The 17,806-nt window shown below is 40.2% G+C and overlaps 1 protein-coding gene across 6 annotated transcripts; it reads left to right on the top strand.

Moving 5' to 3' along the window:
• Positions 1–319: 319 nt before the first annotated feature.
• Positions 320–17,415, top strand: ptbp1b (polypyrimidine tract binding protein 1b). 6 transcript variants are annotated; one of them, XM_087784730.1, is made up of 17 exons: positions 335–389; positions 3,908–3,941; positions 6,249–6,297; positions 9,007–9,038; positions 9,792–9,852; positions 9,925–10,097; positions 10,967–11,113; positions 11,192–11,320; positions 12,122–12,232; positions 12,301–12,478; positions 12,543–12,620; positions 12,714–12,856; positions 13,520–13,553; positions 14,731–14,823; positions 14,895–15,111; positions 15,174–15,251; positions 16,548–17,415. In XM_087784730.1, exons 1-17 carry the CDS (start codon positions 382–384, stop codon positions 16,678–16,680), a joined length of 1,698 nt encoding a protein of 565 aa, XP_087640856.1. In that variant the 5' UTR covers positions 335–381; the 3' UTR covers positions 16,681–17,415. The 6 variants fall into 6 exon arrangements, with proteins under 6 accessions (XP_087640858.1, XP_087640857.1, XP_087640854.1 ...); XM_087784727.1 differs by having other exon boundaries at positions 336–389; positions 12,522–12,620; XM_087784732.1 differs by lacking the exons at positions 6,249–6,297; positions 9,007–9,038 and having other exon boundaries at positions 320–389.
• Positions 17,416–17,806: the final 391 nt, after the last annotated feature.

The raw sequence follows: 17,806 nt of genomic DNA, 5'->3' as shown, positions 1-17,806 counted from the left end.
GTAGTCTTTATATTGGCCTGATCGAGGATGAAGAAAATAGAAATGACCATGTTAAGCATACAGACAGTAAATAGTTATATGTGGTGTATATGCGTTAATTGATTAAATGTGTGCATAGCGAGTAAATATAGCCATGTTTACAGTTTTAAACGTTAAAAAGGTTCTGACCACGCCCACCCCTTGTCTTTGATCGCTGGAATCTCAGTCTTTGTTGCTGTCCTGTCAGCCTATCAGCTGACCACCCTTGTGGGAAACGCCCACTTTCCCGAGCGCCCGTCCAATCAGGGCGTTCCTTTGCCTCGACGCCATTTTGTCAGTCTATAACAGGAGCTGCTGGTCGGCTGGCAGGAAACCTGTTGCTCCGCAGTTCCGTGTTGTGCAATGGACGGGTGAGTTCTGCTGCTGACTTCACGCCCACTATTGCGTCCAGTTTCTGTACCTTTTGGCTGCCTTTCCGCAAAAATACGTTACGTATGCGTCGTTGTCAGGATTCCTCTGGTGCCGCTGATGTCATAGCGCTTTATGAAGCTCGAGGTTTGTCTTGTGTTTTGATGGTAACTGGGAGCTAAGCTAGCTTAGCCGTGTCGTCGGAGAGGGCCGACGTCTCCCCCCGCCAGGCTCGTAAACATATGACGGTTTTTAAACGCCAAGGTTGTCTTGTACATGCGACGAATCCCCAAAATCTGCAATAATTGGTTATTCTTCAGACATATTGATGTTTTTTTGATTCGTGCTTTAATTCCGATCCCTCGATCTAATAAAAATAATGTTCGTTCTGCTGCGGCAAATATGTTTTATACTTGTTACGTCACGAATAATGCATCAGCATGAAAATGCAAACATACTACTTTTTGTTCATGTATAAGAAACTGAGTGGAATGAATTGGATCTTGACTTTTTTTTTTTTTTTTTTTTAACTGATGTCATTCTAAAAAAAAGAAAAAGAAAAGGAAAATCATTATTTTCTTCAAAGTACTGAAATAATAGTAATTCTAAATTACTATTCAGTTTATTTTGCTACTAATTCTTCTAACACCTATACATACCAAAGAATAATAGCACATAACGCTATAATTTTCAATGGATTGTTGGTTTGCAGCGTTTTAACCGGTGAGTTCCACTTTCCAATGATAGAGATCATTTATTGTGTACTCTGTCTACACCTGTTGCTTTATTTGCTCTGGTGTTAAGACGGAAGCATCGATTCCACGGTTGTTGTCTCAGGGAGGAAACTGCCATCCAACCAGTTTGTTTAGCACTTGTTTAAGGTCCCTCCTGATTCCTTTTAAGTGAACTAAACAATCACCCTCTTTGTCTTGGACTTTTATTTCTCAAACATTCTTGCAAAGATATAACGGGCTGTCCTTAAGGTTCAGCCTTGATAAAAGCTACCCTTGTAGCTGCATCAGAGTTTCCTGTCCTGGATTCTTGTGCTTCGTCAGGACTCATTCATACCCTGAGGGGTCCTCTTCCATCTGGTTTACAGTCGCGCCAGCCTGACCAGCCGGTTTTTCTTTCGCTTGAGCTACTATTGTCATTTACACACACAGTAAAGTGGTATCACGCCAGCACTAAATATTCAACTTGCTACTCAACATTTATGCAGGATGGATGATGTAATGGTTCTTCTGGGTAATTCACAGCATTGCTCACCGGCCTCTCTTTCATGAAAACACTAAAAACCTATGTTAGATTACAGTTGTATGTCGTGTGATAATGTGTATACCTACCCAGCAGACCCTGCTTATTCCTTCCAATGACATTTGCTCCTGTTTTTGTATGCTTGGCTAAGTGGTTAGAGCTTAAGTGGTAAATGATAAATAAATGAGTGAGTAAATGTAAGTGCTCAAGTAAATTGTTGTAAATATAATTCTATAGGTCCTCATAGCTATGTGTTTGTAGTTGTGGTCGATGTGGTTCAGATATTTTGCCGGCATTGGGTATTACAGGCTTGTCCTTTGTCCTGGCACTTCCCGAAGACTCTTTGGTCCACGTTGCGTTGGGCGACCTCCTAATTTAAGCCTTTTCCACAATCGTGTTTAAAGCGGCTGCAGAACTTCTTCCTCGTCAGTGTTCACTTAGGACCCTTGCCCCAGTGTCACAACAGTGTAACTGCAATGTCATGCAACCTCTGTTGCGCTGTTCCCACATACCCCAAGAACATGTGTTTACAAACGGTGGGAAATGCTATGGTTCTGTCGATTTACCGTCATCTTACTGCTCTCAGTATTGGGTGCCCTTGAAACTATTGTTAATACATGGAATTGGTTTTTATCCTTTGCAAGAATTCTGGGAATTTGTGAAGAGGAAAGCAGCAGAGTTCAGCTAAAGCTAGCTATAGCTATTAACTTGCGTTTTAAGTTACCTACGTATTAATAACTATAAGAATTTTCTAGAATCTTAAATTTAAATGTCCATTCTTTGAATTATTAATGTAAATGATCATAGTCTATAAGAATAATTATACAAATATTTTCAAAGCCTCCATATACTTAATGCAAGTTATTGTAAATGGAAAGACTTCTAATATATCACACGTTTATATTTCAATTTTGTCTTAGTTGCTGGTTGAATATAAGTCTTTAAGTATTTATTTATTTTCTGCCGCCTATGCCCAGTAAACAAAGTTAACTGTTGAAAAGAACTACATTTATGAACTTAATGAAACTCATTTAGCATTTTATTACAAGATAATGAAGGCTTCAGTAATCTGGTTAGAAATACGATTGTGTGACGACACTAGTTCTAAACCGTTGTCTTATTGGTTGTGAAAATGTTGGCCTTTCTGGACCCAACAATTAAAGTAATTAAATATAGAACTTCTGCTTGTATTCATTTATCTCGCATACTTGTTATCCAGCTGTATAGATGAGGTGACATTCTTGAAACGCTTGCTTCAAGGTAGTTGAATGTTGGGTGAATTACGTGTGAATATAGATAGATGGATGAATAAACTTTATTAATCCCTCTGGAGATCTGAATATTGGATGATGTGTACATATTGTTGCAAAGGGAAGGAATGGATTTAAATGAAGGAAATTTGTAGCTTCTTTGCGGTTTCGCTTTGCGATTAATTGACAATTTAAATTTAGATGTTGTTCATTAAACATGCAATTACCAACAATACAAGTCATGAATTCAACTTATATATTCTTGCATTTTAACAATGACAAATAAAAGTGGTTGGTAGTTGACGTCGAACTGTCTCTGACATTTAACAGTAAACAAGGCGGCGGCAAACTGCTCTTTATTTGACGGTGTACATATTAGTGACACATTTCTAGTAGAACTGCACCAGTTCCTTCATTGCTGCACCTGTTGTCAGTTAGTATGTAGATGACCTGCACGGATGCAAATGTTCCCTAGTGGTGCCAGATAAATGTACAAGAAAAGGGAAAAACTTGTTGTGGAACTCCACACAATGGGGGGGGAAAAAAATAGAACCAATAATTATTTTAAATGATTTTTCAGTGTTACTTGGGTTCATGTGTGTGTTGAACTAGGTAGTGTTGTATCATGCTTGGTGTGTCACGATGCCTTCCTGTGAATTTCAAGCATCCGGTTATCTGTGAAGCAGAAGGGATCACACATGGCAGCCACTGTAGATGAGTGACGGGCTGCGTTTCAGAAGTGAGAATGTGAAGATGTCTCCGTTGAGCATCTAAATTCCTGTAGAAATGTTCAACCTTTGTCTTACTCTTGAGTTTAAATTTAAAATGGACTAGGAATGAAATCTCAGACTGACGATTTAAATCGAATGCTTTTTATTGGTGTACATCTTACGATGTTGTGGTTATTTCCCTCCAGTTCCTGACTGTCACGTTTCTCTTGCCTTTTAATCCTATAGTTTTGGAAAGTTGTATAAATCCTCGCTGCTTCTGCTAACCCGGCTGTCTTTTCTTCACAGCAGTGTCCAGCAAGATATAACAGTTGGTACTAAGGTAGGCACCTCCTCTGCTTCCTCCTCTGCTTCCTCCTACTCCTCTTTGTCTTCGCTTCTGGCTGCTGGTGTGTTTGCTGCTGCTGCTGCTGGTGATGTGAGCATCGGAGTCACTTCGCTCCTCGCCGTGTTTGTTTCTTGGCTTTGGAGTCGACGGCATCTGGAACAATTCGGAGGTTTGTCTTTAATTAGGGTGGCGGTCTGAAAGGTCACTCCTCTGGCAGGAAACCAGAGCGGCTTTTTTGTCACATTCCACAAAAAACTCGGTGCATAATCTGATTAGTTAACGACAAACACTTTGGCCTTAAAGGGACACCCGCTGTTTTTACAGCTTCCCACCGACATCAATCAGTCTTTTATTAAAGTGATTGAGTGATGGCGTTTAGTTAATTGGCAAAGCAGATGCCAATTTAAAGAAGGCTTCTGCATTACATGAGCCTTGGATGCACAAATGCATGTATGTTAGAAAGGCTGCTTTGAATTAGGCAAATAGTGCAGTCACATCTGGACTGTTTTAGGATGTGGGCTAGTGCACTAAACTTATTTTTATTTTTTTCCGACTTGGTATTGAAAGGCTCATTATGAAATTTAGGTTAGGTAAAACTTCATTTATCTAATTAATACAATTTTAAATAAAACATTTAACTTCAAAGCACCCCAAAACTGTTAATAAATGTACCGTAGCTGGATTTACCACCTAGAGGGGTTGCTTTTGCTCACTTCTATCTAGCTTGTTTTGTGGAAATAATCCACTTTAGTTGTTGTTTGAAATATTTGGGAATCTGTTAAACCCCCCCCCCCCCTCCAATGCCCCTTATTTCTTTGGACTTCCTGGTGCACAGAAGCCATCTACAGTCGATTGTTTTACTCAAATTTTGCAAGTTCTCTTATGACCAATTACTTGTCAGTTACTTTTCTACCGATATGGCTTTTGATTTGCTGAATACTGGATATTTGTGCAATCTTGATTGTATTTGTCAATTCTACAGTAGATTTTTATCATCCCACATAATGTCTGATGACAGTGCATAGTAATTTTAAAAGTATATCACACTGAAAGCACAGGAACTCTGGTTGTGAACTGGTGTTTTTACACTGATTAAAAAAAAAAAAGGGAAAAAGTAATCTTCTCTATGATGTAATAAAAGTCTTTGATTGATGAGTCATTGGTTAAAAACGCTCTATGTGACGGAATTAGAATCAGAATAGCCTTTATTGTCATTGTAAAATGGAACAAAATGGAATGTCAACCATCTTGTTGTGTAGAAACCAGCTCAAAGGCTTGTGCAGTTTCACCAGCGTTGTGGTGAGATGTCCCTTTTTATGCCCTGTATATACACTTCATTAAACTGGCTCCTGGTTTAAAAACAGTTGGGGACTCCTGTCTTAATAAATGTATTTTCCTAACCAAAACATGACGCCATCTGTCTATGTTAATCCGTCGATAGAACTCAAATGGATTTATCCGTTGAAACTGTTCGATAATGATATTTATATCAATACCTTTAATATAATGCCTGTACAAAAGATCCATGGTAAACATCTTGAGTTTTCCACTTTGGCAAATTTCAAATTCAAGCCGTTTCATTTGAGAGAATTGTGTGGTTTGTCGGTAGTGTGTGAACAACTAGAGCATAGTTTGCGATCAAGACTGGTTGAGGCAGATGTTTAAAGGCATTGACTGTGGAAGATGATGCTATTCTAGGATTGTTTTAAAGTTTTACAACAGAATTAATTAAAAGTTGTAAAGGGGGCTAGATTCACACAATGTGTGTAATTTTTATCATGAAATATGACTTTAAAGCTTGTTTCTCCACCTAAGTCCTAGTTGATCGAAGCTTACAGTTTGAGATCTTTGTGGTCAGTGGTGCTTGGATTCATCGGCTGTAAACATCTGCACTGGATAAGTGACCCTTCTCTTCTGTTGGCATTACAGGAAGCTGTCAACTAAATCTGTGCTGCTCATCAAGCAATTTGAGATGTTCCCACAAAAATGAGTCGCTCTGACCGAACTTCTCTCTTTACTACGCCACACTGTCGGTACACTGCTTATAATATGATATAATACTCGTATGATGCAAGTCTGCTTATCCATCTATATCCAAAAGATGTTTTGCTCATTGTGACATAATCCTATCGACCCTCTCGATGCTTGGTGATTGCATGTTGGTACCGAAGCTCGTCTGTCTCCTGGTGAACCTTGTTTGTGGGACATTTTTTTTTCTCTGCTATTTTCAATTATTCATGTATAGGTTGAATGTTCTCCCTGTTTCACTTGATGGTAAACTGAATACTTTCTGGGTTTTAGACTGTTGGTCGGACAAACGTGAGTTTTGAAGACTTCGGCTTTGATGCAGGTAAATAAAAACAAGGCATTACTCATCATTCGCTCATTCACAGTCATCCAAGTGTCCTCCATGATCACTTTTTATTTTTATATAGAAGTATGTGATTGCAACGTTGTACCTACTTTCTAGTTTTTCATTTCGGTCATTGATGTAAATCAATTACAAAATGTGTTGCAGACAAATGTATTTTATTTTTGTTTTTTGTTCTGACGGTAGAAACGTAAAAAACATTAAAAACTTTGGAAGGTTTCGCTCAATATTTTGGCCATTTGATCTGCCAAAACATTGAGCGAAACCTTCCAAAGTTTAATTTTAAGGACCCCCCCAAGAATTGAAAAAAAAATAGTTTATACAGTATTTTTAGAAGTCACTGATAAAGGAGCATTTCACGATTTTGTGTTATTATTGGGGTCGAGGTGACCCAAAGGCCCGACAGAGGTATCACTTGTGTTGTCTCCAATTCAAGGTCAACAATCTTGCATAAGTGCATATGCAGTGCCGAAGGTCATTGACCTTGATCCAGAAGTAACACAAAGGATACCATTTGTTTTCGGGTCACCTCGAGATAACGCGGGGGTTGAGGGAGACACCTTGAAAAGATGTAGGCTTCAATTATCTGCAGCAAGATGTTGTTAAAATGACTAACTATAATTTGAGTCAAACTGCATTAGCTTGGTTCAACTTGTGCAGAGTTACCAGAACCGAAAAAAAAGAAAATCTCCTGGATGATTTTAGTTAACAATAAGTTGTTTGGGTTTAAAAGATTAATTACCTTTTTATTTTTTTATTATTATACAAAATTGACACGATACAGAACAATTTGTGAATGAATTGGTCCTCGTCCTCTTGAAGCCATTGGTTGGTTGTTTTTTTTGCATAAAAAAAATCAATATATCCCGAGGTGAAAGTTGATGGCTGAATAACAGCCATAGAGTAGATAAGTTGATGTATGAAAAAAAAGTTGACTGTATTGATTTATTTTTATTCCTTTTTTTTCAAAACGGTTTAGTTAATAGTTTTGCTTTTTCTAGATGTTTTTATCGTTTTTCTAGTGACGATACTACGACTATATCCTTGTTCCTTCAGTTTCTCAACATATCCTATTGTTGCCCCTGAATACGTATTGTATGGTCAGATTCTTGCCAGTACACACCCCAAGTAGAAATGGTTGAGACCATTTAACACCTCCCCGTTTAGTTATGATATTCAACAAATTCTTACAGTTTGTTATCTAGCTGCACATCTGGGTGTTTTTTAAAAAGGTTTAAATTTATTATTTAAACCATGTTCAGTCCGTTTGACTATATTCTTGTATTACTACTGTAACTAATTTCTATAATTGATCTGTCCTTAAATAGATCGGGGTCTTGTATAGATCTCATAGATCTAACATTCTGAAACTCTTGATCTATTGAGGCAGTGGCCTGCAGGACTTTCTGATGTAAACAGTCTTTTCCTCATTATGTCCTAAATATTTGTAAAACAAAATCATGGCACATCTGTTTGCAGTTGTGTTTCAAAGAAATTGAAATCAGGATACTACAGAAGACCATTGTTTGATCTAAAGATGCATAAGAGCAAAAGATGTTGGTAGATGTGAAGACAATGGTATACCGTCACTGACACTGATCACAGACCATCGAAGCTCCTGTTTCCAAATACGACCTCAGGCCAGTCACCGGACTCTAGTTTCAGGCAGGAGGGAGCAATGCTACCTTTCTTAGTCTGTTCTTTTATTTAAACATTTAAAGCTGTCTGGTTCCTGACGCTGAAATGACTTGTATCTCGTCCAAGAACCGGATACATTTGTGTCTAGTTTGACCTTCAAGATGTGACTGTATAAAGCATAATAGTGAAAAGATATTTACTCATAACTAACTTTGCTGAAAAATTCTTTACATAAGTATATTTAATAACCAATTCCCTATTTTTGCTGGTCAGATGGATTGATCTATAGATTGTACTTTAACGTAGCCCATAATTGAGGGCTGAGGATGGAAATGGGAGTGTTATAATGTAATCATGGCTAATGATTTTTCGACATCATGTTTGCTGTTGAGTGGATGGAAGACCTAATGTTTGTACTGAGACAAACTGGTTCTGCTGCTCGGAGCCAGAGTCCGCCTCCTGCTACTAGAGAACAAATGACAAGTTTAAGGAAATGGGAAGACTATGTAAACAAGTCTGCAGTGTGGAGACACAAGCTGCCCACAGATCTTGGGTAATCTCGTTTGCTCTCCGCCGTCGTGGTCTTGGGACGAGGCCGGTCCGTCAGCAGCTGTCAGACGGCAGCTCGGAATCGCCGCTCCAGTTTCACTTCCATTATTCATGCGAGGATCCGTAAGCAGATCTTTGCTGCTTTGTTCGGGAGAAACTGCTGCTCTGGTTCCAGCGACGCGAACACACAAACGTTACTGAGCAACTGAACAGCTGAGAAGCACGTCTTAGTGTTGTTGTGGACCTGCGGGGCACAGAGGAACACTGTCGCCCTCATAACAAGGCACTAGTCTTCATACCTGACTTTTGCTAGAGTTCAGAATACTGTTGCTAATTTCCATTACCAGTGACAAGACTCTTGTCTCCTTGACTTAGAAAAGGTCATGGCGATGTTCTTAAAGTATTTGAAAGGTGAATTCAATCATACAATTGAAAGGAACTTGTGAATTTACTACTTTAAAAAAAAGTAACTGACATTTGACGGGTGTTATTTCTTGAAAGGTCTCATTGTGTTCACTGCAGCTCCGTGTGAGGTATGTTAGCTGCGACATCTATCAACACTGTTGCTAACGGAACACCTGACTCTAAACTTTCTCTCGTTTCTTTTTCTTCTTCAAAGATCATAAGCTTCCCGTTGTTATGATTAGAAATCTTAACATGCGCATATATTAATCACCGAACCTACACATTGTTTATTTACAATAGCACATATTTATATTAAAATATTATATATTAAGGCATATGTTTGAATTGATGCAAAAATTGTGTTTAATTATAATTTAGCTGCATCTATTTAAAGTCACTACACATTTTATTGTTTAAGGGTTAAAATTAGACATTCATCATTTTTACCAAGCAGCGAACCAATAAATAAATACAGAATATAATGGGTTTGCACGTGTTTAACATTCATATTTGCATTAGTTTCTCATTCATAAACCATGCATCTGATTTTTGAGCGTATGCATTAGTGCATCAATCTTGTAGACCATACTGGCTTGAGTGAGTCTCTCTATGCCACACGGATTGATCAGTCGCTACAGGAAACCGCCGCACAACGAGCACCCTGTGTTGTTGCTAAAACATTTTATATTGATGCATTATATTCATATTTTACTATTGTCGCAACCTCATTTCAACCCTCATCTTTTCCGACTCCCGTCTGATCCTACTCTGACTCAATGTTTTCAAAGTATAAACCGTGTGTTTGCACAGCCAAAACCATCCTCTTGTCTTCACATCCTGTCGGTTGGCTAGAGTTGTGAGTCTGTTGCTGTGTGTTTCAGAGAGGATCTGAAGAGCTTTTCCCCAGCATCTCCAGCAGCCCGTATATCATGAACACCACAGGTAACCCTTGCTATTATGGTGCTAAAAGTCTCAATTTGAAAACAATCTTGACCTTTTTGTCTCCTTTTCAAGCCAATGGCAACGACAGCAAGAAGTTTAAAAGTGACCTGGGAGGACCGCGGACGCCATCCAGGGTCATCCACCTCCGTAAGCTCCCCAATGATGTGACAGAAGCCGACGTGATCACACTCGGCCTGCCCTTCGGAGACGTCACCAACCTGCTCATGCTAAAAGCCAAAAGTCAGGTGAGGCTGAACATCTCCATGTCCAATGGAATTAAAGGGGCCTCCAGATCACACCCATGGCCCGGGGGCAAAATCTGGCCAGCCAAGTCATTTTATGTGGCCCATTGGATGGTTGACTTAAAATGAATGTTCATGTTAATATGTTGACAGTGTTTAAGACAAGTTGAGGGACATATTTGATGGATGTCAACAACGTAGTAAAAGTGGATTTTATTCGAAGTAAAACAAACACAGAGATAATTAAGATTGATGAATAACCATATCTTAATCCGACTTCCTTTGTTAAATACACATTTATTTTGGCCTGCGACTTTGGTTGCTGAAAGAATTTGGCCCCTTGGGTGATTGAGGTTGACCCATTGATTAATTGCTGCAGAATGTGTAGTTGTTTGTCTTTTACACTATCTGCAGGTAAAAGGACCAGAAAGAGAACATTAGCGTTAATCTTACACAAACCTAAATATGTTTAAGAGAGCTGGTCAACTATGGATTAATCTTGTGTTTTAATTGAATTAACTAAGATGAATCTGCTGATAAGGCAGGCTTCCAGCAAGTTGCTATGGTAACGGTGAGCGGAGCAGCGTTTGCTCAGAGATTAGAGCATTCATTTTGTCATGTCGAGCTAAATCAGGAAGTTTCCTGTGGATATTTAATTTGATATGGTTGTGTGTTTTCTCTGGTCTTCGGGTAGCTTGGAAACCTTGACATACATTTGGGAAGGTCCGTGAAGACAGTACTTTAGTCATCTGCACTCGTCCCTTCGTCTGATAGCTGAAGCATGTCTTGATCCACCCTGATGTAAAAGAGGACAGTATATTCTTGGCTCCTGGTTTTCACAGATGGTCTCTTCTTTTTCTTTTCCGGCCCAGGCCTTTCTAGAGATGAACTCAGAAGAAGCTGCTCAGAACATGTTGGGCTACTACTCCAACGTAGTTCCCTTCATCAGGAGCCAGCCGGTCTATGTGCAGTTCTCCAACCACAAGGAGCTGAAGACGGACCATTCTCCCAACCAGGAGGTGAGGCGACACCCTCATCTGACCCCCCCCTTGTTTTGAGTCTTACTGTATTTAATGATGAACCTCTGGTCCTCTCAGCGAGCCCAGGCTGCTCTTAGGGCTCTCAACTCCAGCCATCTAGACCCAAACGCGGTCATACCGAGTACAGTCCTGCGGGTGGTGGTGGAGAACCTGCTGTATCCCGTCAGTCTGGACGCCCTCTGTCAGGTACTATAATTAATATATAATACTTGTTATAATACTTATTATAATATATAATTATACTTATTATATATAAGTACTTACTAATAATAAACTGACACATGAAATGATCAATGAAATGAGAGAAAATCAAGGTCAACAGAGTCGGCTCGTTGATAATTATTATGATAATTATTATTATTATTATTATTATTATTTGTTCAGTTATTTGTTCACCATTTGTTATTTATATAATGGTTCTTATGTTGAACCGTGAGCTTGACACTTTGTATATTGTTATTTCGCCATTTGTCCACAGGGTGGCAGAAACTATACTATGGAAGTACAGCAGCACCATCAGAATATTGAATGGTTAAATGTTGTGGAAACTGAATTATTGTTTTATAACCATTGAATAATTTTAATAAATCGATGTATTAAGAGGGCTTTTTTCTTTTTAATTGAACTTTTTAAAAAGGAACATTTTCAAAATGAACACTTTCTTCACTTGAATTATTGTCTTTAAAGTATCAAACTGTATGTGTAAATATTCCAACTTCAAATTAAATTATTTGAAAAAAATCAAACTTCCAATTGGAATGTATTGTTCAATTAATCAACTGAATAATTAAAGTAGATAATTAATAATTATATTATAAAACTTGGTTTCAGCATTTGAATGTAAAATTCATACTTCTATACAATTCTGCTGATTCAGTGAACACACTTCCACACAAACACACACACACATAAAAGTGTTAAACTTTTGAAGGGTCTTGTCACTAAAGTCATAGAACGGTAAATTGACATTTGCCTAAATCCCTACAGATCTTCTCCAAGTTCGGCACTGTGCTGAGGATCATCGTCTTCACCAAGAACAGTCAGTTCCAGGCTCTACTTCAGTATCAAGAGGGTGCGTCGGCTCAAACTGCAAAACTGGTGAGTGTCTCCCCCTGCTGTCCTTCCACAGCAGCTGCACCCTCGGTTCACACCGGCATCTGTTTCAGTCTCTGGACGGTCAGAACATCTACAATGGCTGCTGCACGCTGAGGATCAGCTTCTCCAAACTCACCACTCTCAACGTCAAGTACAACAACGAGAAGAGCCGCGACTTCACCAGACCGGACCTGCCCAGCGGGGACAGCCAGCAGGTCATGGAGCACCCAGCGATGGCCACGGCGTTTAGTGAGTCTCCTTTACAAGCAACTGTCTCAAACCAAGCTCTCAGATGGTTCTCTGTTCTCGACAGCTCCGGGAATTATCTCCGCTGCTCCCTACGGTGGAGCCAATCACGCTTTCCCTCACGCCTTCACACTGCAGCCGGCAGGTGAGTCTCCCGACATCCCATATTGTCCTTCTAAAAATCCCAAATATCTCAATGAACGCCACATATATGACTCACCTCTCTCACCTCTCGCAGTCTCCTCCCCTTATACCGGCCTGACGGTCCCGGCGCTGCCCGGAGCTCTGGCCTCCCTGTCTTTCCCGGGAGCTGCTCGCCTGGGCTTCCAACATATCCCAGAAGGCCACTCGGTCGTGCTTGTCAGCAACCTCAACACAGAAGTGAGTCCCTCAGTCTCCAAATGATGACATCATCACTGTGCTGATTCTCTGGGCTGTCTGTAGAAACACACGCGACATTAAATGCATGTAAACACAAGTGTAGCTTCTTAGTGCAACAGTGATTAAATATTTGTTGTTGTATGTATATATAAAAAAAAGAATAATACATTTAAATCCAGAACTAGCAAAGAAAATGGTATACAAGATAAATTGCTTTAACAGTAAATAAATTCACATTCATATGATTAATGCTTATGTTAAAAACACAATCAAACACCACCACAGGATATTTCTAATACTCAGTTTGGCTCTGACCCCAGATCTGACTTACTTACTTATAATATCCACCAGGGAGCAGAAAAAAAATAAAAATTTAATGATTTATCTCACTTCTAGTTCTGTTGTAAAACATTTTAAGCGTCCCCCCCCCCCCCACACACACACACATGTCGTGTCAAATGTGAAATAGTCCTCCTTGTGTTGAATTGACCTGCCCCTCCTCTCCTGAGGTAATTAACCTTCTGATTGACTCCACATCTGTCTCTCTTTTGTTTTTGTTTTGTTTAATTTGTTGCCATGGAAACGCCTCGGACCCTCCACCTGTCCTGCCCTCCCACCTTTACCTGTCCTGTCCCTCCGCTGCCTTCTCTGCTGTCTTTAAAGAGAGTTACGCCCCACTGCCTCTTTATTCTCTTCGGTATGTTGCCACTAGCAATTATTATTTTGAATCCATTATCAGCTGGTTGTTCTGATTTTTACACTTCTGTTTGATTTAATTTTTTTCCTCGTCTGGGAAAAAAATAATATTTAAGGAGATAACTACTGATTTTTGTCAATGTTTGTGTGTTGATTTGAGTTTATTCACAACATTTGCAGCTTCTGCTTGAATTCGAGTTCAGGGCCAAATGATTTAAAAGCTTCATTACATTATAAAGATTTGAGTTTTATAACTTTTATTTGAATAACTCATCTCAACTTTAACCTATAGTGCATAACTTTCTACTCTTAAATCTATTAATTTACCTTTGGCAAGTAGAAATGACAAACTTTGATTTGAGTCCATGCCTGTGATCTGAATTATTGGGTCCAAAGATTACTTTATATCAGAGATCTGGACTTCTTCCAATTGTATGTGTGAAGCTAAAAGTCTAGAAACTGCAGGACCAACTAGTCCCACTCATGGAAACATGAGTCCCTTAAACAGAAAATTATTTTCTTGTCCTGTAAATTTTCAAAGTTTTGCAGCGAAGATTCCAAATCTTTGAATTGCAACGACTGACTTAATTAGATTCTTTTTTCTTTTTTTTTTAAAGAAAAAAAAATGCATTAGTCGCTCAAATCTTTCACCAGGTTTAACGTGTGCACTTAAACACTTTGATAATGTTTAAATTCATTTATTATTTATTTATTTGTTTATGTTGTTATATGCCAACCATCCGTCGGGGGCACAATGACATGGCCTTATATTGCACCTGGGCCATGAGTTGGACAGGAGTCGTGTGACTCGCCTGCGTTAAAAATGAAAACAAACATTGGACTTCATATTGGGAATGCCAAGCTGCGTCTGTCGTGTTTGAACTCCAGTCGACAGATTTTGAGTTTGCATGTCTGGTTTCTCTCAGTTTGCATGACTTTGGTGCTGAATCAGCTGTTCCCATGATTCATAGCGGTTTACATGACGTAATCTGCCCTGACCGTTAATTTCCTCACTTGTGCTTCCAGCGTTTATTCTACTTCTACTGCGAACATTTTAGTTTGAACGACACGGTCGCAGCTTTACTTTGGAAACACTAGGATGAAAATGAGGTCAAGGGTCAGTGGTCTGTTTCGCGAGACAGTCGCAAATGAAAGTCTTTCTCCGACTGTCCCTGAAGGTGTGTACGGTGACGTGATGAGGGTGAAGATCCTCTTCAACAAGAAGGAAAACGCTCTGGTGCAGATGTGCGACGCCACGCAGGCTCAGCTAGGTAACACAGCCCGGCACAGGCTTCGGTTCCCTCCTCGACCCCGTCCATGAACTCTTGACCTCTGTCGGCAGCCATGAACCACCTGAGTGGTCAGCGGCTGCACGGGAAGCAGCTGCGCATCACGCTGTCCAAGCACACCAGCGTCCAGCTTCCCCGCGAAGGCCACGAGGACCAGGGTCTGACCAAAGACTACAGCAACTCTCCGCTGCACCGCTTCAAGAAGCCCGGCTCTAAAAACTACTCCAACATCTTCCCCCCGTCGGCCACGCTGCACCTCTCCAACATCCCGTGAGTCTGGCGCCGCCGCCGCGCTCCACCTGCTCTTCGCTAACATTTGTTTGTGTCTGCAGTCCTTCTGTGGTGGAAGACGACCTGAAGATGTTGTTCTCCAGCTCAGGAGCTCTGGTCAAAGCCTTCAAGTTCTTCCAGTAAGTCGGGCCAGAACATCGGTCTGATGGTTCTGATCATGTCATTCTTGATGACTCTGTGTTAACTCTGACTCTTTTTCCTCCCTCGTTCTCTTAACATTCGTCTTGATCATGACCGTCTTATAAAGCTTCTCTTAGATTTTTCTGCTACTCTGACATCACAGCTGCTACACCTGTTCCACCCTGACTGCACTCTCTTCTTCTCCTCCCTCGGTTATTGCTGTCAAATGCCTAAAATAAGAAAAACATGGTACCGGTCCATGATTTGTAACCAGGCGAAGAAAAAAAAAAAAATTGTAATTTCTGTTCCCTTGACCATTACTTTCTGAAAGGTGTCGAGACACTTTTTTAAAGTAAAGTTTACTCCAAAAATAAACGGGTACCCTAGTTAAAATGGGTGAAAACACAAACTCTATATGGTTCAATTTGACTTGTGAGTATAATGCCAACATTAAACCGTTTGTTGGACTCAAATACCACAAGGGTGCCCAAGTTTGACCCTGAATCGAACCACTAAAATAATAACATTTGCTAATAGACAGACTTATGCATTTTAAAGACTTGGATATGTAGATATTCAAAAATAAAATGCTACAAATAAAAAACTATGTAAAAGTGAGAAGTGTGAATATTAAACATTTGGGCACAAATGCGAGAAATAATTCAAAAATAAACATCACGGCCACTACAGGGGTTAAAAGCATTATGAATCGAACACGTATTTAGACTCTTGCCTTAGAACTTGACTTGCAAAAGGAAGTGAGAAATAAACATTTAGTCAGAAGTTCATTAACTTTTTGTTAGTAGTTTTTTTTTTTTATTCATTAAAATTTGACTTGGTACGTAATAACTTGGCTCCTGTGGAACAGTTTTGACACTTATTTATTATAGACACGAAAATACTGTTTAATTTGTGTGTGTGTATATATACTGGCCACTCAAGTGTTTTCAGTGTTTTGATTCAGAAACAAAGACACTCATGCTCCTAATTTTAAGTTTGTTTTTGTTTTTTAAACTACAAGGTCTAAAATATTATTCGTGCACAGAATACATTTTTTATATTCGGGTAGAAACACTGACGGATACACGTTTGTTCTACACATGCACGTTATGACACTTTTTCTTGCCTCATACAAGTTACTTTTGGTGCATCACAACGCCACACGCAGGCCACACATGTGTACTACACCCTTTAAAATAGTTTTTAGTGGATCCGTTTTGCAACACATTTTTCTATTTCACTCAAACGCATCCTGAGTGACAGCCTTGGTCAAACATGTTATTTGCCCTCCACAGGAAGGACCACAAGATGGCGCTGATCCAGATGGGCTCCGTAGAGGAAGCCATCGAGTGTTTGATTGAGTTCCACAACCACGACTTGGGCGAGAACCACCACCTGCGAGTCTCCTTCTCCAAGTCGTCGATCTGAGCCGCGGCGCCGCCGGACGCGTCCACTACACTCCCGTCATTCCAAGACAGAACCACAGCTGGTGTGAAATTTAAATTATTAAAAAGGAACTCCTTTTAGGTTTCGCCTCCAAAGGGTTTTAAGGTCACTTTAGAAGATTCTGGGGCTCCCAGATTATCCTCAGAATTCTCTAGTCGTTCAAAAGAAATCAGGAAGTCGAGTCCGTGCGTTTCTTCTGCCTTCTCGTCGTTACATCGTCGCCACATTTGCCTTTGGACTTAAAAGAAAAAATTCTTCTGGTCGTCAAATTCCGACTCTCGCTAATTCTGTCTCTAATCTCCGATCCCAGTCCCTGTGGCCTTAATCCCCTTTTCCAGCTTCTCTTTGTGTTACCGATCAGTTTGTAGAGGAGTCGGGCCTTCAGACGATCCCTGTGCCTTAACCCTGGACCACCAGGACCACCTCGACTTGTAAAGGAATTCCCTTCATGCCTCTGGATTGGCAGGTTTACAGGCGATGACGGTTTACTGATGAGCTGTACTGACGCATATTTACTTCTATATATAGATCGCCTATGTATCCATCATTGTTTTGTTTGTTCTGCTGGTTACTGTAGCAACAAGGATGTGAACTGTTGTAGCGGGTCTGCTGGGTCTTTAGATGCAATGTTGATTTCCTCGTATGCAATCATTTTTTTTTTTTTTTTTTTAGAACTTCAAATCAGATATTGTAGCAATATTTTAATCATTCCTGAAACTCTTCTTCGCGACGTTTCGTTCCTCTTTCGTGGTTTTATTTATGAGTGTTGTGATCCACTACAGCTGAAACCAAAAACGGCCTTCTAGATGCAAAACAAACGCACCTGCCTCAGGTTTCTGGTGAACTGGTTCAGGCTTCGTTTTTTCCTTCTCCCGGGGCCGCGGCACCGGACTCGACTCAGCGGTGCGACTTCATTGCACAACAGATGTAAAGCGGAGTGCCTTCAACACATTCGTACATCAGGACTTGATTCCTTCAGATTATGAGATGGAGGTCTGGGTGGCCCGTCACCCCCTCCCCCCGCCCCCCCGTAGAAGATGCTGGTTCGATGGATGCATGTCTTAATGTTGCTTGTGTCTCCTGCGCCGCCTCCGTCTGTCCGTGGTCC

The sequence above is a fragment of the Callionymus lyra genome, chromosome 2, assembly GCF_982586985.1.
Source record: "Callionymus lyra chromosome 2, fCalLyr1.hap1.1, whole genome shotgun sequence".
NCBI classification, from domain to species: Eukaryota; Metazoa; Chordata; class Actinopteri; order Syngnathiformes; family Callionymidae; genus Callionymus; species Callionymus lyra.
The sequence above is the reverse complement of the archived record's forward strand: the minus strand, read 5'-3'. Positions and strand labels throughout refer to the sequence as shown.

Bases quoted from the DNA above. Each gene is read 5' to 3' on its own strand.
- ptbp1b (XM_087784727.1), top strand. The intron at 3,942-6,248 runs GTAGGCACCTCC...TCTGGGTTTTAG, and splicing joins ATATAACAGTTGGTACTAAG to ACTGTTGGTCGGACAAACGT. The intron at 15,252-16,547 runs GTAAGTCGGGCC...TGCCCTCCACAG, and splicing joins AAAGCCTTCAAGTTCTTCCA to GAAGGACCACAAGATGGCGC.